At 39.1% G+C, this 26,922-nt stretch overlaps 1 protein-coding gene across 1 annotated transcript; it reads left to right on the top strand.

Annotated features, from left to right (window-relative positions):
- Positions 1–11,221: 11,221 nt before the first annotated feature.
- Positions 11,222–24,013, top strand: cercam (cerebral endothelial cell adhesion molecule). Its single transcript, XM_006795536.2, has 12 exons — positions 11,222–11,592; positions 14,481–14,591; positions 15,343–15,460; positions 15,625–15,759; positions 15,916–16,120; positions 16,306–16,425; positions 16,547–16,623; positions 16,944–17,050; positions 17,295–17,427; positions 19,030–19,157; positions 19,835–20,038; positions 22,286–24,013. The coding sequence occupies exons 1-12, from the start codon at positions 11,390–11,392 to the stop codon at positions 22,518–22,520; spliced, it is 1,776 nt and encodes a 591-aa protein (XP_006795599.2). The 5' UTR covers positions 11,222–11,389; the 3' UTR covers positions 22,521–24,013.
- Positions 24,014–26,922: the final 2,909 nt, after the last annotated feature.

Consider the following 26,922-nt stretch of genomic DNA (forward strand, 5'->3'; position numbering starts at 1 on the left):
GAGAGAGAGAGGTTCAATGTGAGGAGATAAACAGAGCTTGTTGCTCGAATAAATCATTTGTCTTTAAATATCAAGGATATGTAAAGTTGTAGAGATAAATTCTGGTTATCTTTGGCTGGTTAGTTAAATCTGGTTTGTAGCTACTTTGATATGTGGATTATAAGTGCATCCGGTGAAAAACACCTGAGGTTTGGAGAGCTACCTGGGCCTACATTTCTGTATATAGGTAAGTGTGCACAGTGACTAGCTCACTGTGGAGGATGCTGCTGCTGCACGGTGGGAGAGTCGACCTGGCTTCACAGCTCTGGTTATAACAGTGGAAATGAAAAGCTGAAGCTCACTCTCTTTCTCAGGTAAACACCTACTGAGTAAACAATGGGGAACAAACATAAAAGCCTTATTTACGCGATTGTTCATTTTACATCAACCTGACATCATGGTTAAAAAAAATTATATTTTGAAAAAAAATCCGAATTTTTGCCATCATTTTTCCTCTTGCTTTTTTTTTCTTTCGCTTTTTTGTAGCTTGTAAATGTCAAGCTAATACTTTGTTGTTTTCTATGTAGTTTTATCGCATGTAAGTTTATATTGTGATGAAAGAAAAAGAAACAAAAATTCCTCTATTTTTCGATTACACCATAGAGAGAAAGCGGGAATATACATTTCACTTAAGCCAATCAAAACTTACTTTATCGTCTTCGAAATTTAAAAAAATAAAAGAAAATAAAAAGAAGGCATTAGAGACTATCGCCACCATTACAACATTATAATACTAAGTCTCTTACCACCACAGTAGCAAAACACTGTAAGTCTATGGATTGCTAATAAAATAGTTTTTTTTCTTTTCGTTTTTTTACATGAGTAATTGTTACTGGTCTACTGTTAGAAGACATTACACCGGCCACTCTGTTTTAAAATGATCATTTTAGAGTGTTTTGTAAAATAGATTACAATATATATATATATATATATATATATATATATATATATATATATATATATATATATATATATATATATATATATATTACAATAAAAACGCTCTCTCAATATGTCAAGCAGGAGAACATACTTGTCCTCTGTATGTCCCCTGCGTTGGACACAGAAGCGTTTATATAAGAGCAAACATGATGCACTAATCCCCTGGAATTAAGTGAGGTTAGTCTTTAATGTTCAACAATACTGTGTGTGTGTGTGTGTGTGTGTGAGTGTGTGTGTGTGTGTGTGTGTGTGTGTGTAAGAGAGAAAGGGAGTGAAAGACAGGCAGACAAAAGAGATGGAGAGAAAGAGGAAAAATGCTCATATTTTGAAATTAAATTATGAGCAATTTTCAATGATTTTTGACAAATGTAGAATTAAACAGTTTCTAGGTTGTATTGCTCGAAAATGTTAAAGTTATAAATTCATTTTTGTAAATATTTATGATTTAAAAAAAAAAACTATGGATAGTTTAGTAAAATAATCGCATTATTTTTGAAGTGGGTATAGTTTTATTCTTTATGAACAAAACAATCACGTCGAAGCATCCAATGGGCCAAGAAGTGCCCCACGTGATTTATGAATGACGCTGTTTGGCTCCAGATATTTGACACCATCAAGCCCTGTTTTTCTTTATTTTCTATATATATATTTTTATATAATACTACTACACCTTGACATAAATAAACAACGTAGAATCTTGTGGTGGAAGCAATAGATACTTGAGTTTAGTCTGCTGAGCCCTACTTAGAGATAATGTGCTGTAGATGTGTTTTCCGTTTATTAATAAATTGTTAGGTATTGTTGTTGCTATTTTCCATTACGTGTAGTTTATATAGTAAACGAAAACGTTAAACCTTAAAGCCTGTCTATTAAGCCCGTTCACTGCTTAATGTACCCGATGGGGTTTTTTTTTTAGCAATGGCTCGTCTCATCCACAGCGTGCATGCTGCATACAGGCCTCACTCTCTGAGCTCTCAACTTACTGCTTTCTCCTATTTGCCAAAGACAGTCAATACATTGATGCTTCCAGTCGATATTTGCCATTTAAAACAAACAGTCTTGATTAGATCTTCGACAAAGTGTAAATACCAATCGGGCCAACCACAGCACACAGCCCGAAAAACACATTACATGAGGCAGAATGCGGTTTCCTCCACTTTATTATCCCAGTCTCGCGACTTTTTCTACATATCATGCAGAAATGTGGTTTGCCCCTTACCTGAAACGAGACAGATACAAAACAAAACGAGATTTAAGGCATTTCTACTGGTTTCTTTGTGGGGTTTTGGGTGGTTTTCTTTCTAGAGGCCCACAATCTCGGATGTGGCGCTTGGCCAAAGACAGCAGTGACGAATGTGAGTCTGCAGCAACAGATGTCCATACACAATTCTTGGGGTTGAATATGAGTTTACTCAAGAATTGCGTTTGGACAATCAGCCGCTAAAGACTCTATATATCCTCTGCCAGAATGAAAAGACGAAATTAAGCATTTGATTATTTGACTCACAAATGTGCACGGGCAGTTATTGTATAGGTCCATGGGTGCACCTGCTACGCCTGCCTATTTGGCCTTTGACAGTATTAGCTGCCTCTGACACCGAAAAAAAAAAACCCTGCTTTTTTCCCTCCCCCTCGTTTCTCAACAAGATAGGGAGTTGCACTACTGTGCATTATTTTTGACATGCTCACTGCTCAGCACTGCCTCTCGGATTCCTCTTTTCCTGTAAAGAAAAAAAAACTGCTATACATTTCAAGCACTGAGTTGTTTCACTAAACCTCAATATATATATATATTGCCATTACAGAAAAGCTGTATTACAACTTCATTTGCCTTTCCTTTAAAATCATTGAACACTCACAGAAACTCAACCTTTCTACTGATAAATACTTTATAAAAAGCCCACCCCTTTACTGTTTAACCACTGATGCGGTCACAATCACTTTCCTCTTCCCTACTTTCTTTTACAGCTGCTGTCTTCACTCCATGTGTTAACACTGGTTGCTAGTTGTAAAGTTTGTCTACCCACATCTCTAGGCCCTTAAGATGGCTGAATGGACAATGCAGTTTTAAATTAAAAGGTATGTCCTTGTATTTCCTCCAGGAGTCTTACTTTTACAGTGTCTCAAAAGAGTTTACAAGCTGGGAATAAGACGAGCCGTTTAGGCTTTATTTCATCTTAAAGTCCGACGTGAGAACGCCGGGAAAACGCCATTTCTGCACCTGTGTAATGTCATCGATTTAGGGAAGGACTCCTCAGTTGATGGTGCCTCAAGATGCACAATGGCTTTCCACGGATGTTAAATTACAAAAAGAAAAAAAAAATCCGCCTTCCATTTGAAAAACAAAAATAGAGGTACTTCGAGCGGTTCTTTCTTCTGGTGACAAAACCGAAAAAAATTAAAAGGAGACCCCCTTAGTTCCCGTTGGTGCGTCCTTGGTTCAGTTCCCACGACGCGCGTTCTCTCGGATCTCGCTGCTCCTTTCCAAATGCCCCCCAGCGAGCAGCGTCGGATACTGACAAAAAGCAGCTACGGGGCAGGAGATGTGCGGGCTTCGTACACTCCAGACAGACGGTCCTGTCTTGCTGCCTTCCTTCCATCCGTCCTTTACGGGTCTCCCGGACTGACTGACTGGTTGACTGACTGGTTGACTGGATGCATGTGTCTCTGCACTCCTGGCTTTTCCTTTAAGCCGCTGCAACAATAAACGCTGTGGCCGCGACGCAAGGCGGAGAGAGGAGTGGAGAAGGTCCTCGCTTGGTACTGAATTTGAATAACACCACGGGGTGATAAATGTCCATTGTACTGCTTAAGTAATGAATCTCCGCTGTCCTCTATGTCACACACACACACACGCTCGCGCACTCACACGCACACACGCCAGCAGCTGCGATGAGGGACCAGCAGCCCCTCTTAAAGATACAACAGCCCTATTTTCTACCCAAAAAGAGATTACAATCCCGACACTGTTTACTCTCTGACCGCACTGCATGACGTTTAGTGTTTCTCTTGTGCCCCCTCTCTTGTGTGAGCAAACTAGTGCAACGCTGTAACCAGGCACTTGGACATAAAGCGGTGCCTTCAGCGCCATGTGCAGCCATTCTGCCCCAGAAAAGAGCTGCTTACTGTAGGCCTGTAAGGAGAGTGTTGTCCGAAGTGACAGAAAATGAGTGGATTATATGATGCTCGTGTGACAAGCGACTGATGGGGTAACAGTGGGCATGTTTAATTTTAAAAAATCTGTAGCACATTTAACAAGCAAGCAAGAGAACCAAACTGCAGTGGTTTCCTTGCGTGAGCGACTATATTGCACTGTACTCTAAATTCCTTATATGTGCTTCCGCAGCTGTTTTATAAACCCAGGGGTTAAATAGTACTGCCCTCAATTACGGATACTAGTAATGTGGTAGGATCATATTTGAAAGGTAATAAAGGAAGAGAGACAAATTATAGAGGATCTTTGAGCGATTTCTGCTTGCAACACTTTAAAAAAAGGCTCCCAAACAAGCAGGCTTTTATTTTCATGTGCACAAGTTCTTGTTTTGTTTTCGTATAACGTTCCCGTTTGTAGCAACAGCTCAGGTGGTTGAAAGTCTTGTATGTGTGTGCTCCCCTCTTACTTGAAATGGGAATCTGAATCATGCCCATCTTGTTGTCGTGCATATCAGCACTTTTTAACGCTGCGTTTGCGCTGCAGCTTTTTGACGCTTGCAAACGCCTCTCTCTCTCTCGCTTGCTCTCTCATTCTAATAAATCATCCTGACTGATCCCGCCCCAGGCGCAGGGGGTCCTCCTCTTTAAAGCTCAATCCGTTTTTTCCCCTTTTCATCCCTCTGAAGAAGCCGAGTTAACCTCTGCTGATCCACACAGCCAGAGCCCCTCTCAGCCCCAGCCTGCCTCTCATTCATTCAGCCAGTCACTCATTCATTGCTCTTTTTTTTGAGTGGTGAAAAGCAAAACCCTCCATCTCAACTCCGCTCTCTCTCACTCTCCCACTCTCTGTCTTTTCATGACTTGAGTTGGGAAGAAGTCAAGAGGGTCCACTTTCACTCTCACCTTGACACCCTTCACTTGTGTTGCTCAGGGTTATGGATTTTAAAAAAAAAGAAGACTGACTGCTTGGTTATATTAAACATATACTGCATCACAGAGACATCTGCGACACAGTTTCTTTTGGTCTGAAACTTTCTGTTGTTGCAGCTCTGCAAACCTTTTAGAATGTGCATAAGACATGCATAAGACTACTTTTCTAACTGTTATTTACCATTTCTAGGTGATTTGATCAAAAATAAAGGCTAGGTAGCATTTCACAAAAAAAAAGTAAAAACACCATCAGCCAACATCAGCTGTTGAAAAAGCCTTTTAGCTCAGAAGCTTTCATGTTGGCTGTTGGTCTTGGTGGTGTATAGTAGGGGTGTGTGTGTGTGTACACAGAAACAGTAGGGGACTGGTGGGCTCCATGCAGGGGCCACTGTGCTTCCCTCCATTCACAAATCAATGTTTAACCCGCTGGCTAAAAGGCCTGGCAGGGGACAGGGAGGCCCAATCAGCGAGGTGGGCTATGAAACCATCCCATCGAGAGATGGAGATGAGAGGGAGGACAAAGGCGACAGGGGAATCCTTAAAATAAACCTCCTCTGGTGAAGGCATCTCCTCCTTGCTGCCAGCTACAGAGGTAGGAGAGTAAAGAGGTTAGAACGAGAGGCAACACTGTTGCAGGGAATGTCACTGACATTTATAGTGGACTAGCTGCTCAGGCAAGCCAGGACATGGAGTCAAAGGGACAAAGAGGTAAATTGGAAGGAGAGTTTTTTTTTTTTTTAAAGACAAAAGGAAAAACAAAAATTCTCAAGCCATACATCTTCCTGCTGGTGCACTGTATTGTGTAAGATGATCTTGTTTATGGCAGCTTATAATATCTAGTGGAGAAAGTGATAGTGCTTTGCAAGTGTTAAGGCCAGACAAGAAGCATGCAGTTGTACTTTCATTTAAAACCAATTATGCACCACACAGTCTCCCATGATCATAAGCACATTTGTTTATCACATGTCATTGAGTACATGTCTTCAGCTTATATAGCCACTAAAAATTATGGGATCTTGTTCTTTGCATTCAGGCAGCCAAACCATTAAGAGTGCAAATAACTAAAAGATACATTTGTTTGAGTTTTTTGTGGGTTTTTTTTTTAGAAAAGTTGATTAATCAGAGATCAGAGGTTCAATTTGTAAGAGTAGTAAAATGTTGGATCGTGAAATTAATAAATCTTAAAGAAATCACCAAGTGGTGTAAAGGCTGAAATGAAAAGATTAAGAGAAAATTCTCCTGTAAGTGCAAAACTGAGTGCATCCTTCGACTCTGCACTCAGACAAATACACTCGCTTTACTCTCTTACTTCTTCACTGCCACCATCACAGCCACACACACACACACACACACACACACACACACTCCTTCCCCCTCAGCATGCCGCTGCCTAAACATCCCCCAGAATTCTTTGACAGTGGCTGCTCTGTTGCTTGGCAACGGGGAGACGGACAGCGTCATCCAGGGAGCAACAGAGACGATGAGAAGCAAAGAAGTCTGCACTATTCTCACCGAGACTGTACAGATCATGGGGGCAACAGGGTGATCAAAAATATCCAATAATTTGTTTTTTATGTCGAATTTTGAATGACTAAAAGAAAAATGACTCAGTTGCACAGTTGTACAAATTTTGCTGAGTTTTGCAAGTCATGAAAAATTTGCATTATATATATTTTAGATTTTAATCTTTATTTAACCAGGCAAAAATGAACATATCCTTTGCAACAGTAAAAGCTGAAATGAATGGGAGAACACAACCAGCAGACTAAAACAACAGAACAAGACACTGAAGAAGGAAAACAGCTGCATGATGTTAACAAAAAAACTCAGATTATGAAGTTTTAAGATCTTCATGAATGAATGTCTCAGTATGAGGATGTTTCATCGCTTCTGAAAAGTGTGTTGTAGGCTACCTCAAACCAGGTTATCAAGGTTGGTGCACGGGGGTAATATCTAAGGTTAATCATGTACTGGACTTCCTTTATTTAAATAGAGAAGAGATGTGAGCTAGTTTGAGATCTTCGTTGGTAGAGGTTTGTAAACATGTCACATGATGCTGCTGCTTCTTCTTGAGTTTAAGGAAGTCCATCCAGCCTTAGTCATAAAGCACCATGTAAAGGTTATAACTGCTGGAGGGATGTTGGAGCAGATGGCAATGCAGAGTATCCCCATCCATCCATCCATCCATCCATTGTCTTCTGTGTTGGGAAAGCTGTCTTAGCGCAAAAGGTTGAACACACTTGGACAGGTTGCCAATCTATTGAAGGTTTATTTAGTATATTCAAATAAAAAAAATCCTTTAAGAGAATCTTGTCAATTTTTTTGACATCGTCCTGCGTCCTGGAAATCTTCACATTAGTGCAATAAAAAGGAGAATGTCGACTGGAAATCCAAACACCACGTTATTCAATTTTGTTTTCCAATTAAAAATGTTATTTTATTTAAAAAATAACACAGGGTCTACTCATTATTCCTGTTACTGTCAAGATCTTCAGATGAAATTACATTTACGTATAATGTCTTAGAAAATGAATAAAATCAAAATCCTTGATGTTTCATTGTTGACTCAATTCAGTTTAAAATGTCTATTTCACTTTAAACCAAACTGGCTCAATGTCAGTGTAACTGCGATCATCTTCTGTAAAATGAATCAACTTGACACGTATCTTAATCGATTATATTAAAACGACCAATAAAAAATAAAAGACATCAAAATAATTGATTGCTTTTAAAAAAATATTAATTAGAACAGATGTGATCATGTGTCACTGACCTCTTTAATCACATTACAACCAGCATTCTGAGCGTTCGGTTTGAGCCTGAGGTTGTTTGTGCTGACTCGGTGGTGTTGCATGAAGACAGGACTTCAGGTATTCTAGTCCTTTTCTACTGAAGCAATTCTGTTTAAGTGCTTTAGTCAAACAGCACCTGAGAAAACACACACACACACACCTGCTGTTTGGCCCAGTAGTCTGTTGCCACCTCCAGAGAATCCCCTCTTCATATTGCCAGCTACAATCAGAAAATCACATCTGTAAGACTGAGTGTTGTGAAGTTAAAAATGAAATGAAATGCAGGTTTGTAAATGATTCCAGACATGCTCGTTTCAGTCAGACTTCAACAAAACGAGTACCTGTAAAACTCTTGGGGAAAACATGGATCCAAGGCCTAGAATAACAACATTGCAATAAAATGCTGAACATAATTTTCTGATATTATTTCCTAACAGTAAATGTAAAGATTCCTAAAAATCCATCTGATATGCATCTTTAAAACTGAGCTACTTCCATGTAAAATTTAACTCAGTTAGCAAACATGTGCTGGCTAACAAACATACTTGCTTACTTAAAACTGCAATATAGGTTTCACTTCATGAACATTTACTTTGGAAAGATGAGTTTTGATTGCACAATCAATCAGACTTCAACCTAACAAATAACTTAAACAGGTGTTTTGTGCTAAAGATGAAAACAAAATACTGAAAACAACAATTTAACAACAGCACCATATAATTTTAAACCAGACCCAATTATGTTTAAAATGACAATATTCTGGAGATTAAACAATAATGGTAACTGTTGTTGTGTCTGTTTTATTGGACTCGGTACTCTGTGCAAAGAAAAAAAAAGTGGATGCTCAGTTGGATATGATTTCAAATGAACTGCACAGCTCCTTAAACTGTGCAAACATGACACTCCTGAGACACATGCAGGAGGACATGCGAGGTGGGGAGCAGACAGAGCGAGGCTGCCGTAGCTGCTGAGTAAGAGGGTCTGTGCCATGACTGAGCCCCTGAGTGACAGGTATTGACCTGCCCAGCCAAAAGACGTCTCTGTGGGAACGCTATTGATTATTGCCACAGCAATAAAGGTCCCGGAAGCTTGCGAGAATGTCACGACTCTGTGCTGCCCACCAGTTTTGGTCCCAACCCACAAAAACAGAAACACTTACACTTTGTCACATCCAAACTTACAGCCAATCATTTGCTCACGCTGACAAGAATTTCCTGGCCCAGCAAAGAAAAGATTAAAGATAGAATAGAGGCTTGCGTGACCAGTTAGGACATGTGCGTTCTGTATAGATATGAGAGTTTTGAGTATCTTGCAACTTGCACAAATAGAGCTAAATCTATGAGTATTGATGGCTAACATTTGAGGTGATTTAGGTATATTATTTTGTATGCGTGCATGCACAGTCCTGGTGTCGCTGCAGCTTTCTGTTGCAGTCTCTCCTGCAATCTGGTCAAAACAATGAAGATTTTCTTTTTGTCATTCTCTCGCTTTCCTTGTCCGTCTGTCCCCGATTCACACACAAACGCCACCTCCACCCTTGACCCTGCAGTGAAAAGTTAGTGCACCCGAGGTTGAACTCTCCCAGATCAGCTGCAGCCACAAGCGCTGAGAAAGTGAGCCTGACATACGTGTATGCGTGCACATGAGCGTGCGTGTGTTTTTGTGTGTGTGAGCGTGGCAACACTTGGGGTGTCATGAATAGGAGAGATTTGACCCTCAACCCTTGTGACCTGTCCACACAAACAACCCCTTTGCCCCAAGTCTGCCATTGTCAGCCTTGACTGCCTTCGTTTATTCACAGAGCCCGCCAAAAGAGCCAAAATTCATTATATACGACTTTGCTTATTATTTTCCACCCACACTAATGCATCTCCCCATTCTTTATTTTTTCTCTCCACTGCCCTTTCCATCGTTTCCATTCTCTTTTGTCTGTTCCCATCGGTCCCCTTTTCGCACAGCCTCTGTCCTGTCCATCTTACATACAAGTGAATTTTCACTTGTACGCCGAGCACTCTGAGCATCAGTTTTTAAAACATTTGCCTCCTTATACTCACTAGCCCCATGGGAGCAAGCAAATTTTTTCACGTTTATTTTCTACTGTTATTCTAGACGAAAAATACAATTGAAGATCTAAGTGTCTATATGTGCTTATTTCCCCCGTACGAGTGTGTTTTAATCCTTTGTTTTAATCTGCTCTCCCGCCACACCTACACCCTGAAGCCAATGCATCTGTCTGCCCCTGCATCTTCTACTTGGCTATTGGCCATGAATTTTCTATTGCCCACATACTGACACTCAATACATTCAAGATGACCTTTGACTCTTTAATATACTGAGGAACACCCAGGCTACTGTACATCTTCTCTTGTCAACAGGCCACTCGAAGCTCTAGGACTGCAATAAATAAGAACCACAGTGCAAAATGGAAAATAATGTTACAAGCTGTGTTTAAAATTTGGAAGGTCCCCTTTGATTAAAACCACAAACTTCCCAACTTTCTCTGTCAAAGCTCTAGACTATTTAAATGTAAAGATTTGCAATGAATATTAGGTTGAACATGTCCCTTAAAAACATTTACACTTGTTTTCATTTTTGTTATTTTTGTTTTTTTTTCATCAAGCCTCAGTGTCTCTGTAGCAGACACTGCGTTTCTTATAAGGCAAATGTCAACGGAGTAATACTGACCTTGCAACTATTATATCCATGCAAATAAGCACTATATAGCATGAGTAAATGTAGTGGAAGGTGACATACTATGAGAACGTCTTAAAAAGATAAATATTAAGTAGAATAAAATAATAAATGTGAAAATAACCTCGTAATTGATCCTAATTGCAGCATTTGAGAAAACCAAAGGATCAAAGGCCTCAGGAAGACGTGCGCGACATAATGATTCTTCTCTTGGATCAAAACCTCCCTCTGCTGGTGAATCTCTGTAATTGCTACTCTTTGGCTTCATATTACGACAAAGCTGGGTTTATTCAAAATCCCTTTCTAGTTCAGATGTATGTATCAGAATATCACACATACAGACTAAATGTGTGTATAAATGCCCATACTGTGGTCGGAATATTTAAAATGCTGTGACTGGTTTACTCAAAAACAATAAATAAATACATTTTTGACTAACAAATTGCCATGTTTAAATGCCCCCCCCCCCGATTTCTATCCCTGGGAACATTTTAATGACATTTTTAAGGATGTTCGACCTTAAACTTTAAAACTTTATTCTCCATCTTTCTAATCTTTCTAAGGGTATCCCACCGCTGTAAATGCCAGTGTGGCCAAATCACGCCTCTTTCCCCTCTTTCTGTTTTTTTCCCTACAGGAAAAGGTTTATTACAGCGGAATATAACCCTCTCTGGCTTTAGGATTGGGTTTGCATTTCTCCTCAGAAGGGGCCAGCTTGTACATGAAGAAGGGGGGGTTGAACATTTGGGAAAGCCCTTTTTTCTTGGACTGCTGACGCGTACCGCGGCTACGTGCTGCTCCGGAGCCCCGCGGATTACTTTCCGACTTTAACAGCCTCCACCATGATACTTCACTTTCTAGCTTTGGGGGCCTTTGTTTTTCAGACTGAATGTTACTTTTCGGAGGAGAAGTATCCAGAGGAGTCGAAAATGCAGCCTCCAACCGTGGTTATCGCTATCATAGCGAGAAATACTGGTCACTCCCTGCCGTACTACCTCGGAGCTCTGGAGAGACTCAACTACCCCAAAGATCGCATCTCTGTGTGGTGGGTTTCCTGCATGGACTGCCAGGCTGTTTGTCGAGGGGTCTCCTTTTTATCCGTCTATAGCAGCCGTTCAAAAGGTCAATGGCATTTAAATTAGTTTGTGAAAGCAGCAGCGTCCTACCCCTCCCCTGTTCCCTCTGCGCCTTTCACAGTCCAGGCTGCCTTTCACTCCGCCGCATTCGTTTCCTACCGTCGCTCGCTTGGAGTTTTATGTCCCGTGAAGTTTGTATAGAGTAACTGTACCAGCAGTGATTTTACTTCTTTATAATTCATGCTGCATGTTCAAATCTTCAAACTCTTGGGATTTAGCTGTTTAGACAGCGCGGAGTGGTTTATTAGTGAGGAAGTAAAAGAGATCCCGTTTAATCGGTGTAACGATGGAAAAGGATTAACTGTTGGTTTAATATGAGGAAATGACTCTAGTATGTTGAGTCCTACGGGAATATTGATCATCATGGTCATGAAAGTCATGGCAATTTTTGACTTTTAATTATTTATTTGAAACAAAGTAAGAACTTTATTTTGGATTTTCTCTAATCCATACAGAGTCAAAAATAAACATCCACCCACAAGAAGATTTGGCAAGCAGCACCTCAGATGCCTTGGTAGCCATCAACAAGCTTCTGGCACACTTCCAGACGGATATTTGAACACTTTTCTTAGTAGAATTAGTAGAGTTTATTTAAATTGGTTGTATACAGATCGGGCCTTTAAGCATAGTCCACAAATGTTCAATAGAGTTGAGGTAGGTGCTTTGGGAAGGCCATTCCAGAAGCTTAATGTTGGCCTGCTTGATCCATTCCAATAACAGTTTGGATGTGTGTTTGGGATCATTGTCCTGTTGGAACACTCAGTTGTGTCCAAGTTTCAACTATCCATCTGTTGATTTCAGGCTTTATGTTTACCCCTACCACTGGCAGCAGAGCATGATGCTACCAGCACCATGTTTGACACCTGATAGTGTTATTGTGTTTGAAAGTAACTGTAAATTGTAGTCAAGCTTGAAGGTCTTGATTTTAGATCAGGGGTTTCTTTTTTCGGTTAGCGCTCTCTCAGTCCATGGTGTTGTAAAACTCACTCCAGTGTGAACAGTGACACTGGTGTTTCAGCAACTTTCAGTTCATGGCAGGCTTGAGCCTGGGAGGTTCCTGGTTTGTTCCTGAACATCCTAATCAGTTTCCTCTCATCTGAGGGTAACGATTTGGGTCTTCTTCCAGACCTTGGCAAACTGCTGACACATGAGAGTAACTTTTACATTTGTATAATTGTTTGTACCAATGATCTTGGAATCCACAGTTGTTTAGAAATGGCTCAAAGAGACTTTCCCTAACTGTGTCTACAGTTGCTGTACAAATATGAGTTTAAAGAAATCATTAGAAGCCCTAATATTATGATGAAGTAAAAAAAAAAAGGATGTTACTCTGCAGTGGTGTCTTATTTGCACAAATAAAAAAAACAAGACTAACAAAAACCTGGTCATGCAATAGAGCCATTCTGCTAATTGACAGATATCTAGTATCTTTAATATACCTTGTCATTTTGTCCAACCCTACTTCACCACAAGTAAAGGTTTGCTAGAGTGACACTGCCGAAGATAACTCACAGCTGTGGACAGGAACGGGATCCAATGCATATTTTAGTGCAAAAACTGTCGGCCACTTTGCTCTTCTTTTCTGCCCAGAGGTCATGAAGTGCATTAGGTTAAAAGTAATGAAAAAGCAAAATTTTCTTTATATAGCCCCTTTCAAGATGAATATCACAAAATGCTAAAAACAGAAAGACAAAAAAGTTACCAAAAAGCAAGGTTAAAAATATGCATTTTTAACCTCATTTTTAAAAGAGATCACCAACTTCATAGTGCTATGACTCAGTGGGAGAGAGCTTCAAACTCTTGGGGTATTTGTCTCATTTATTTTTATATTTGTATATCAGCCAGCAAGTCCTGATTAAGTCACCTCAGGGATGTACGGATACAAAAAGATACCTGATATATGCTGGTGCTTGTTAATGCAGAGCTCTAAAAGTCAAAACTAGAATCTTAAAGTAGACTGAAGTTAATGGGGTGCAAGTGGAACTGAATTAGTGAATTGCAATAATCTAGATGTGATGAAATAAAAGACTGATTATGATTTGATTGATTTCCAATTCAGACTGTGAAACAATGAAACCTAACTTGACAATATTTCTGAAGTGATAAAAACGAGAGTGAACCAGAGCTTTAATGGGAGTATCCAGAATCAAAAGTTATTCAAACTTTAGCAAAAGGGGCAAGGCAATCTAGAATTTCCGTTACCTTCAGCACAAATCTGTCATGGGATTTTTGCTTTCTCTTCACTAAGTTGAAGAAATTTGACAGCCAGTCTATCTAGCAGTGATAAGAAATGTCCTTAAAAGTGATGGAAATGTGCTGAAAAGGGAGCAGATGTGACAAAAACGGTAAAGGCCCCAAAATAGAACCTTGTGGTGTACCGTAAACCAGAGAAGCAGAAAATGATTGTTCAGATCATTCAGTGGAACCGAGAGACAACATTAAAACGTTTACAGACCTGAAAAATTCTGCTCAAATAAGTAGTAATCATTTGTATTGTGTTGTTTTGTATTGTATTTGGTTTTGTTTGTTGATCGAGTAATACACAGGCTGAACATCAGTATTGGGCACTGAATCAAATAAGCCTGTCAGCAAATAATTTGACATTTACCAATGAGAGTGGGAATGCAGCATGAATTTTGCACCGGCATGACGAGGAGCTGAAAAATTCACATGATGTAGATTTCACTGTTCCCCTGGCACAACGAGGGGAATACGTAATAACAAGAACCAACACCAAGTTTAGGTTCCCTAGGTTTGGTGCAGTTACTTCACCCTCTGCCTTCTCTGTGCTTTCCAGGGCAGCCACGGATCACAACATAGATAACACCACAGCCATACTGAAGGAGTGGCTGACTGTCATGCAGAAATATTACCATTATGTTGAGTGGAGACCAATGGACAAGCCAATGTAAGTCTGAAAATGTTAATGTGTTGAGCTTTGTGTACTGCTGGGATTTGAGTTTGGAACCATCCCCAACTTGAACTTACAGCACACGTGGATCAAAGAAGATCACCTTCAATAGTTGCTTTCTACAAGGGAAATGACAGGAACAATAAATACCTTTTACTCATCAGGAGGCAAATCTATGATCCACTGAAGAGTTATCCTGGTATTGACAACATAAATCAATCAATGTTCAGATTGCGCATGTATTGATTTTGCTTACTTGCTCTTTTTGTCCACGTGTTCAATGAAAGTATTAACACCTCTCTGTAGGCTGCAACTCTGCAGTTCATCTGGTATTCATTTTAAAAGCTAAAAAAAGAGTTAGACAAAGCATATCTAGGCTTGTCTGTACATGATGCTCTGCTTTCTATTAGCAGACACTTTTATGCCTGTCAGTTATTTATTCTGAGTGAGTTCAGCTAAACTTCTACAGTCATGAAACTGTTACATTATCCATCTGTTTATGCTCTTTTCACAGCACCACAGAACTTATTTACTGTTCTGGTTTTATTTAATCCATTAGCATCGGTATGCTGTATTCACTGTGGTCAACACTCCAGCATGATTCAGCGATGCTGTTTTTGTTTTGTTTTGCTTTTTACAATAGAAACCATTCAGCCAATCACATATTTGCTTCACGTGGCAAATTATACAACATTTTACCAATATAGTATTATATCCCCTAATAATACTGTACTTCTGTGTGTCTTAGGTCCTATGCTGGAGAGCTGGGTCCTAAGCATTGGCCCAACAGCAGATACGAATATGTGATGAAGCTGAAACAAGCAGCGCTCAACTTTGCCAGGAAACGCTGGGCTGATTATATCTTGGTACCTTTCTTGTGATAAGTTTCATTTTATCTCCTTTCTTGATTAAGCAGATGGGATGTCTTTCTTACTGAGGCTGTTATTTCATCCAAGGAAAAAAAAACTTAGCAACTGTAATTTGAATGAAAAATACTTTTTCCTTCGTATTTTCTGTCTCTGTGTTTCAGTACGCAGACACGGACAATATCCTCACAAATCCAGAATCCCTCAACCTGCTGATAGCAGAAAACAAGTCAGTCATCGCTCCTATGTTAGATTCTCCGGGGGCGTACTCTAACTACTGGTGTGGTATTACTCCACAGGTGAGCAGCACTTAAAAATGAGTGATTATTTATCCGCTTAAGGGGAATACTTGAGAAAAAAAATAGTTGTTGCTTTCTTGATGAACATAATGCAGAAAAATGACACAGATCTAGGACATAAGTAAGCATATTTTTTAAAATATCTCAATTCTTTAGGGATATTATCGTCGAACAGCAGAGTACTTCCCCACTCGTCATCGTCACCGAGTGGGCTGCTTCCCTGTGCCTATGGTCCACAGCACCCTGCTGCTGGATTTGAGGAAGGAGGGCATGAAAAAACTTACTTTCTATCCTCCTCATGAGGACTACTCGTGGCCCTACGACGATATTATTGTTTTCGCCTTCTCCTGTCGGGCTGCAGGTCTGTAGATGCTTGTGTGTTATTATGTTCAGCAGTCAGGTTTACTCAACACAGCTGTTGCACTAAATCACGTCTGCGCTTGCTTCACTGTAGAATATTTGTATATTTCAGGACTCAGTGTTGAAAATATGCATGAATAAATATGTTTATAATTTATTAAATGATTGCTTTTCGTTGCTATTCAGAGATACAGATGTACCTGTGCAACAAGGAGCGTTACGGCTACCTGAACGTTCCAGCCAAACCGCACTTCACCTTAGAAGACGATCGTCTCAACTTTGTCCATGTTCACCTTGAGTCTATGAGTAAGAGCATAGATGATTTGTAATACTAAAGGCAAATAATGACAGTTTAAAAAAAAGGCACATCAGCTCACCTCTCTTTTACACCCCCCCCCCCCCACCCCCACCCCCGTTTGTGGAAAAGTCGACGGGCCACCCATGTACCCTTCCCGTTTCATCCACATGTTTCCAAAACAGAGAGACCTCCTGGGATTTGATGAGGTAGGTGAACCAGTTCAAGGTTTTTCAGTTACTGTGTAAGAAAGGTTAACCCAACCTTATACAGGCTTGTTCTATGCAGTAATGAAAGCATGGATGTAATTATGTGTAATATATAATATAATTATACATCAACTTTTTAGGTAGTACTTTATATTCAGCAAGATTCAGACCAATTATGATGCATGTTTTCACTGAGTGAATAGAGTTTGAAAACATGCCGAATATGCAGTCGACCCATTTGATGAAACTCAAAGATTTATGATGATGGTACACAGTGTCCAGATTTAAATAACGTTCTGGGTTGCCCATGTCCTCCACAGATTTATCTGATTAACCTGCGACGGCGTGCTGACCGCAGAGACAGGATGTTGTTCTCTCTAAACGAGCTTGAGATTGACGTCAAAGTGGTCGATGCCGTGGATGGAAAGTGAGTGGATTGCTCTCAGCTCTTTTCCTCTCTCAGTTTTATAGTTACGTTTGTCAAGAAATGTAACACCGTGTCAATTCAGACTCTTGGTGTGAGGCCAATTTCAATTCTTATCTTGAAAATATAGACACTTGTGGTTTATAATAAATATCAGCGTTATGGCTACGTATGCTCCAAATTTGAACGCTCTTCTCTTATCAAAGACAGAATTACCTAAAACAAAAGTGTGTGTGTGTGTGTGCAGTGCACTGAACAGCAGTGACATTAAGATTTTGGGTGTCGACCTGCTGCCAGGATACTATGACCCATTCTCTGGACGCACTCTGACCAAAGGAGAAGTGGGCTGCTTCCTCAGCCACTATTACATCTGGAAGGAGGTGAGAGGACACACACTGTCACACATTTGTCAAATCCCTTTTCTGAAGTTAAAACTCAAATATTTTAATATATACTTCATAGTATACTATATAAGAAGAAAGTATAGCACAGTCCTTGCAAATCACCTTTTTACAATATTATGATACAGTCATGTGAAAACAAAAACCTCTTTGAGTTCTAAGTGTTTCTATATCAACTTCAGTAGCTTTTAGTACCACCTTTAGCAGTAATAACTTGAAGTAGTGGTTTTCTGGATGACTTAATCTGTGTCTTACATCATTGTGGAAGAAGTTTGGCCCGCTCTCATTTACAGCACGCAGCTTCACTTCACTGTGGTTTGCAGGCATCCATTTATGCACAGTTATCTTAAAGTCCACCACAGCATTTCAGCGGAGATGAGGTTTGGACTTTGATTCAGCCGTTGCAACACCTTGATTTATTTCTTTTTCAGGCATATTGTTGTAGATTTGCTGCATGACCCAAAGGTTTTAGCTTTTGGACAGAAGGCCTCATATTTAACACTAGAATGATCTGTATACAGAGGAGTTTCTAACTGACTCGCAGCACAGGTCCTGTGGTTGTAGAAAAAGCACAAATAATCACCCCTCTACCATTGTGCTGACAGTTGGTGTGAGGTTTATGTGCTGTGTTTGGGTTTTCTCCAGACATATTAGCCTCCATTATGGCCAAACATCTTCACTTTGGTGTCATATGTCCACCACACATTGTTCCAGAAGTCTTGTGGGTTTCTTTAGATGTAAGTTTGCAAACCTAAGCCGTGCTGCCAAGAAGAGGCTTTCTTCTTGCAAACTTGCCGTACTTCTTCAGCCTTTTTTCCGACTGTGCTGTTATAAACTTTAACATTTCACATGCTAACTGAGGTCTGTAGAGTCTGAAATGTAGCTCTTGTTTTGTTTTTTTTGCAACCTCTCTGAGCAATGTACAGTCTGACCTTGGGGTGAATTTGCTGGGATGTCCACAGGAAGATTGTCAGCTGTACTGAATGTTTTCAAAAAATGAACTTCAAAATGATTGAAAATGGCTTCACAACCCTTCCAAGACAAAAGACAGCAACAATTGCTTCTTTAAGGTCATGTGTAAGATGTCTTTCCTTCTTGACATTGTGTTAACACACACCTGAAGGCTCCATACCACCAAACTGCCAAAACATCTGCTTTTATGTAAGTGCTCACACCTGCTCACCTAAGTATATTTGATTCACAGTGCCTGGCTGCTATTTACCCTCTTAATTCATATCTAAGTAAGTTGTCCTTAGCTTCTGCATTATGGAGTTGTTCTCATACAATCAATAATGACATGATGCAATATATAATGCGTGGTTGTTTATCTGACAACCGCATTTATTTGCATTTACATAAGAACTGCTAAGGACCAGATTATTTTTATGTAAAACCTTAAAATTCAAAGAAGGCGTACTTTCTTTTTCACGACTGTAAATGAAAATAGTTGCACTCAGCTGAAAACCAAGAGTCATGTTTGTAAAGAAGATGGATGCAAAATAAAAACCTGCTTTTATGACACAAACCTTTTGATTTATTTAACAGGTCAGGCTTACAGTGTGTATACTTCTTTTTCCATAGATGGTGGACATGCAGATGGATAAGGCCCTGGTCTTTGAAGACGATGTTCGCTTTCAGGCCAACTTCAAGCGACGAATACTCAAAATGATGCAGGATGTGGAGCAGGTGGAGCTGGACTGGGACATCATGTAAGACACATTTTACTCCTAGTTTCCAGTCCAGTTCCTGTTTTGGTTAAGGTTAAATGAGACGCAGGTAAGAAAGCCCAGGTTAGGTTCATTATAAAGTCCAAAGTGCATTTGTACCCTTTGATATAGTTTGCTGGTTTTATTTGAAATCATACAAACGGGATTAGACAAAACTCCAGACAAAGTTTGAAGTTTTTCTAGTGTAGAATTTGGGACTAATTTATGATATACAATAACTTAATGGAACATATTTTTGTAGAGCAATCATATTTGCTATAACCATTAACATTTTGTGTACTGCGCAGAACCATGAAGTCCAGTAGGGTGATTTTTTTTTTTTTTCTCATATTAGGAGAAAAAAATCATTTAATTAAAAAAAAAAAAAAAAAACCCTAATAGAATTGTTATCCCAAGCTCCATGGTTAAAGCTCATCCAAAATAATTAAACATGTGACGTTAGCACTTTCTTTTTTCATACATATTTGGGAGGAAAATGCACGTGCAGAGCATGTGCTGAAAAATGTTTTATGCCTGCTAGGCAGAAAAGAACGGCAAGGTGAAGTTTGATTGTAAAAATCACGTTTTGACCATACTGGGTTTTTGCTGCTTCTTCCCCGTGGCTGATTTTTTTTTTTTTTAACTTCTTTAGTTCTTATGATCGCTTTATGTTGCCACAGATACTTGGGCAGAAAGCAGGTGAATCCTGGAAAGGAGGAGCCAGTGGAGAACATTCGTAACTTGGTGATGGCCGACTACTCGTATTGGACTCTGTCCTACGCCATATCCCTACAGGGAGCCCAGAAAATCCTCAATGCTGAGCCACTTTCCAAGATGCTGCCTGTCGATGAATTCCTCCCCATTATGTACGACAAACATCCGAAGTATGTATCATAAAAAAGTGTCAAAAATACACTTATTTGCTACTACATGCTACTCTCTGCACACTTTGAAGTTTTTCTGGTTTTCTTTTTGTATGTTCCATACAGTGACCTCTATAATGAAACCTGTTCTTCAGCACTCTTTAATCTCCTTCTCCTGCGAGACCGTTTAAACTAAAACAGACCTCAGGGCTAAAAACATTCTTTTCTATAGCTGCCTAAACATGTGTACGTGCTTTATATTTAGCCTAGTTTTGTTTGGAGTGTATAGATTAAAGAACTATGTGGAAGTCTGGGGTTTTACTTCACTGCATTTTTCTGAAAGGAAGTCACTTTGATATGTTGTGCTTGTCAAGCTGAATTAGTGCACCACATTTCAAAATAGATTTAATCTTTCTCAGCATTTTCCTTTTATGATGCACAGGCCTCGTGTCTGCATCTCTTTCTGGGATTAATGGTCTAAATTTTTGTCAGTGTGGGCTGACATTTTCTTAAACACAGTGTGACAGACAGATGTGAGCAGCCAGAGTGGACTCAGTTTTGTTTGTGGTAAAGAAGATATATATATTTTTTCCAAGCCTATGTTGTTGCCTTTCTCCATGAATTACACAATTACAATTACTGTATGGTCAGTCCAGACTATTTTAGTCCATACTTAAATTTCTATGGTTTGTTATTTAAGTTTATACCAGTGTTTGTGGCACTCACAGTATGGTCTGTACTTACTTTGGTAAAAAAAATAAATAAATTAAGCTGCAACATCAAAGTTTCTTTATTACAGATTTGATATAAAAGAATTATGCTGCCACACTAATATCAGTCATTTGTTTGGGGACTTTAATTTTAAAGCCTTATATGTAGAACTACAGCATTTTTTGGTTTGTTTATGCCGTTGGCTGCGAAATCAAAATGATACTTTAATAATGTGTTGTATGTGTATAATCACAAAAAAGAATAATTTTAGCCCATTGATAGGTGGTTGCTATTATCATTTATCATGTATATTCAGCTTTGGCAGATAGAAATGAGCTATTGTCAAGAAATGAAAGATGGTAGGATAGTTGACAAGTTGCATAATGTGAATTTGTCACAGACATAGATACCTGCTAATTAAAGCTCACTAAAAATATTCTATTATATGCACCATAACTAGAGCACAGACAGTTCAGTCACTCTAAATAGCTAAGGCCTTGAAGGGGAAATTGTATTTTCTGGTTGGAAGTTGGCCTACTAACATTGGAGTCAATGGGGTTGACTCACTTTGGGAGCAAGCCTCCAGTGGCCATTGTTGGAACTGCTTTTTTAATCATTGGCTTTATTTTTCAACCGCAGATGTTGTTGTTTAGTTTTAACTACTGCCATAATAATACAGACATCCATGGTTTTTCTCCACCATGATGACTATGGTTATCCCTTAGCGTTCATCTGGCATCACTATAAGGTTCACATTTTTGGTTGCAAAGGTCCAGACGACTGTCTGATGCAATAAAAATGCGCGTTTGTCTCTCCGTACAAAGGAAGTCTAACCACATTGGCGATCCTTCAACTGCTGACGCAGAGCCATCATCTGTAAAGCTTCTTTTTTATGCTAGATGGTTGTTGGAGGTCTATAAAATATCGACGTCACCTCCAAATGTATCTTTAAATTATTAGCGTAATGGGTGAATCAAATTCTGACTGTAACAATGATATCCTTGACAGTTTCCCCAACCAGGCAACTGTTCTCGTCATCAGGAACTAACTCTAAGAAATGAAATGCACTTTGTGCCAAAGGATCTGCAAACCAGAAGGCCTGGCAGTGTCTGTGTGCTCCATCATGTGTGGAAATCTGGCCTATAGCCAGCCTGCTTTCTCTGCACTCTCTCTCTTTTTCACACCACTGTGATTCTGATTTGATATGCTTGACTAGTCTGCTGAGAACACTCAACAAATGCACCCCATGCATTGTTGCCCTTCATGCCAAGAGTAACTGAACCATCTCTGAAATTGGCCTGTTGTCACCATCTCTTGTCAAATCAGTATAGTGTAATGAAATCACAAAATATCCCTGATGTTTATATTTAACATTTCAGTAAATGGTGAAAAATTGCTCAAACTGCCCCCCCCCCCAAAAAAAAAACAAAACTTCTATCTGCAGTTCCAGTGCTGTTATTTTTGTTATTTTTTCTTTATTGTGACATCCTATCCTGTGTTTTTAAGTTTCGAATGATTTTACCCAGTGTAAACACTGCCTTTGTGCTCCCTCTGCAGCGAGGACTACAAATCCCACTTCCCCAATAGAAACTTACAAGCCTTCAGTGCGCACCCCCTGCTGGTCCAGCCGTGTCACTACGCCGGTGATCCCCAGTGGGTGAGCGACACAGAGACATCGACCCTGTGGGATGATGACTCTGTGAGGACTGATTGGAGGGGCTCCCAAAAGACCCTGAAAGGGGCTGCCCCGGCACCCGAGATGCTGTCAGTTGCCTACAGGGATGAACTTTAGTGCAGCGCAAATGTAGCTGAGGAGAATCTGCAGGTCCACAGGCCATGAGGCCAGAGAGACTGTTACTGAGGAGAGAGAGATACTTTCACTCCACCTTGTGTCATAAAGCTGACATGCTCAGTGTCATTTAACCTGAGCTTCTTAGATAGGAGGCAACAACATAAGATATGGTGTTCGTTTTGGCTTTGTGTAAAGACATGCACAGTTGTCTCGGTGTAATAAATGCGTCAACTTGCACAATAGATTTTTCTCAAACAACCCCATGTTTAGAGTGTTTATCCTTTTTTGTGCTTTTCTTTTACTTTGCTCAGTCATTTAGTTTAGTTGCTTCATTTGGAGTGTTAATTCATTCTGTATGGTTCGTGTCAACCTGTTTAAATGTACTCCTGTGATAGTGCGTAATCTGTTGATCATATTCTAACCGAGGGTTCAGTAATTGCACTGTTAACAACTCCTGGCAAGTCTGGAAAAAAAAGTCTGAACTGTATTGGCTATTTTTTTTTTCTTTTCTTTTTTTCATGTTGCTATAATCTGTCTGTACATTTCTGTGTTTGTGTGTCCTCCACTGGGGACTGGAGAGTTACCACAAATCTCGAATGACCATAATTGATGTTTCTTTTTTTCTTAATTTCTTCCAGACCTTTCTCAAACTTGTGTACCTCTGAAAACTATGAAAGTTTATATTCATTAAGTATTTTGTTAGTAGCTCTTACACATTGAATGTTTTCTTTTGATCAGTTTAAGCTTCTTCAGATTGATTTTTTTTCTTAACTTAATGGATTAACTTGGATTATCTTCTACTCCCTAGCTGTATTTTAATATTTTCACATTTAGCCATGTTCATCCTTAAGAGTTTAACATGAACTGGAAACAAAATTACCTTCATGTAATTTTGCGCATATTACTGGTTTTAAAATATTACATCATGATTCGAGAACCGTTTAAGATTTCAGGTTTTATGACACTATTACAACCATGAGAAATTCATAAAGTATAAATACTTTTTTTTGAAGGCCCAATTACTTATATAAAATCCATGCAACATGTTGAGGCATGAAGAGTGTAGCTTTGGTTTTTATCCAGTTGTTTCCAGTTTTGGAGAGCGTCCACATGTTATGTTTAAAAAGTATAAATGCTATGTGTTGCTTAAGTGTTTAAAGGTCTTATGAAAGTACAGCCTTTAACAGTCTTTTGTAGCATCGCTGTCGCTATCCAGGATTGAGCTGACACTCGTCTAGACAGGGTTGTAGTGCAGGTAACTGATGTCGCAAGTTTGTGGATTTGATCAGGTCAAACTAAACTTGTATTTCATTTTTGTGCGCAGTGATCAACGGTCTGTTTCGTATATTGTTTTTTGACATTGAAGATTTGTTTTCCTGCAAATATCTTAACTTATTTGTTTTTCTTTGTGAATCACAGATGAGTTGCACAACATGATGTACGATACATGGGTCCAGTTTTGTCTCTGGGTCTACTTTTTGTCTCTGCATCTTTGAGCAATAAATTTATATTAATATTACGATTCATTAATTGCCACTGATTTCACATCTGGATAGCAAGCAGCTCAGAATTGAAATACAAATATTTTTGCACCATTATATAAGTGGTTATGGACTGTTAGTTAACAAATTAACATATTTTATTAAATACACAAAGCTACCATGTACTAAGAAGAAAAAACACAAGGGGGTACTGTTTCCTCAATTCTGCTCCTGCAGCCAGAGTTTACATACATGCACACTTATAGATGTGTGTGTAGATGGAGAAGTACATAAATGCAGTTTAAGACACAATATTTGCAGTGGATTTTAAATCAGTCATTGTGATTGATGTGCAGACTTTCAGTTTTTATTCAAGGGGATTTACAAAAATTTTGCATTAACTGTTTAGGAATTAGTCATTTTCATATACAGTCCCCCATTTTTAGAGGCTCAGAACTGATGAAAATCCTTTTCAGCCATCAGCATTAAGTCTAAAACACCTTGACATTGTTAAATGTGTTTGCTTCACTGAGATGCTGGCTGCCAGGCCTTTACAGCAGCCACAATCAGTTGCTGCTTGTTTTTAGGCCTCTTTGCCTTCAGCTTGTGTATTTAATAATTGAAAAGCATGCTTTGTAGGATTATGACTGACTTGGCCACTGAATAATATCCCATTTCTTTGCCTTTAGAAATGCTTTGGCTGTTTTTCTTAACCAAATAATTCTGTCGTCGTGCACTTTAGTTGTCTTTTGTGGTTTTTCAGGCCCTGAGCTGGCCAGTTCATTTATTCTTATTAACAACGTACCAGTTTGTTGATTTGACAATTCCTAAAGTCTTTACTGCCTCTGATGGTTTATTTAGTCTTTTTCTTTTCAGCAGAATAAAGAGCTTGCTCACTGACACTGATGTGTCCTTAGGTCTCAATTAAAATATCAGTAACAAGCTGTAGACTTTGATTTGTGTAAGATATAAATTCAACACTTTGAATCATTCTTATGTCTACTACATTTGTCATTTACAAGGGATCAGGCGTCACCTGGCCACGAAACTGCTTGTCAGTCATTTGTTCGATTACTTTTCCAACAAAATAGGGGCTGTGTATAAAAATGGCAACGATTCCTTAAAAGTTAAAGCATTATTTTGTTAAATCTCCTAAAGCCGAAAGTCAGCACTTCAATCAGTTATTGTTTGATTTAAAAGCCTCTGTGGTAGTGTACAGTGCAGACGCAAAACTACAAAAACTGTCTTTATCCAACTCGATGTGTTTTAAAGTGCAGGCCACAAGGAAATAAATACAATACTGTACATTTCAGAATTATAAGGGCAGAAGCAAAGTAAGGTTGCGTGATTTATTTCTCGAACATTTTGTATTTAAAGCCACATGAATTATTTGTTTTGCACCTCATTTTACTGCTAACACATAAGAAAGGGTGTTTCCACATTAACAAATGCCAATAAAACCAGTTTTCTATTTTCATTACTTAAAATATAAATATTTACAAAAAAATGCCACTCATACAAAATATAATCATATTCTGGGAATCTAAACCCCAAAAATAAATCCCAGTTAAACACCTGAAAAACTCACAAGGAAGTCCCCCACTCCATCTTACCTATTGTTCTCCCGTTTAGCAGGTGTTGAAAATCCTGGGACACTTACCCAAACTCCCAGGAGAAGAAAGATGAGTGAGCACCCTGCCCATCCATTCTGCAGAGGCACTAAAAACCTGCAGAATAATCCAAAGTGCAGGACATTCCACTTCAATTTCAACTCAAAAACAGTCTGTGCTCCAAGTTGAAGGTCAGGCCATTGAGAAAGGAGCAACTGCTTTGTAACAATAAAACTAAGATGATTGAGAAAGTTCCAGGCGCATCCATACTTGTCCATGCAGATCTTTCCAGAGTTTTCCTGACCTGTGAATAAAATTTTCTCCCAATGAAATTATTGTCAAATTCCAGTCCAGCCCTATGTTTCTTATTACTAAAAACAGTGTTGCATCTTGCAGTACTGCCTCTGTAACACTGACAAATAAGTTCACATGACCCGTGGGTTGTTGCACTATTGGATCTGTGATCTCTAGAGCATAGCCTTTTTGTTTTCTGTTGTTACAGGTGAACTGTTTTTTTTTTTTTTCAGGTGTTAGGTAAGGGTTAAATTTCATGAGAGTAAAATTAGAACAAGTATAACTCGTTTGGATGGATTACCAGGACAAAACAAACCAAAACAAAGCCTCCTCTCACTACATGGCAGGACGGCTCAGATTTGAAAAATTGGATCTGAACAAACTGTAAGACTTCTAGGACAGATGTCCTTTGGAAGAATGACACCAAACTAGAGGTACTTGGCCATATTGCACAGTCCTATTTTTGAGAATGCTGTTCATAAAATGAATGCCTGCAAACCTTCATGAAGTGAAGCAAAGCCGTAGAGACGAGTGGGCCAAAATACCTCCACAACAATGTGAGAGGATGATAAAGTCATATAGAAAATGATTACTTCCACTTATTCCTGCTAAAGGTGCTTCTGGAAATTATTAGTTTTTCACAGGGCTACACAGAATCCCGTGAAGGCTTTGCCTAACCTCTCATGAAAGAACACCTGCTCATCTCTCATCTGTGAACACTGTGTCAAGTGTTCTCTGTCTGTGAGGTGCCCACACTTGAAAAAGACCAGACTTTGAATTTCACTCAATTTATTTTGACCAGCTAGTTAGATAGCTGACAGGTAGATAGATAGGTGAAAAACCTCTCAACACAAAAAATAAAGAACATTTCATTAATCATTCAGATAAATTAAATGCATCATACAGAATACAAATGAAATAACAAAAATATATACACTTCAGTAAAGCCACTTAACATAGCTAAAGCTAAATACTTTTGTTTAAACTATCATTTAACCCAGTTTAAGTTAGTTTTAC

The sequence above is a fragment of the Neolamprologus brichardi genome, chromosome 7 (assembly GCF_056152115.1).
Source record: "Neolamprologus brichardi isolate AB-2024 chromosome 7, ASM5615211v1, whole genome shotgun sequence".
Lineage (NCBI taxonomy): Eukaryota > Metazoa > Chordata > Actinopteri > Cichliformes > Cichlidae > Neolamprologus > Neolamprologus brichardi.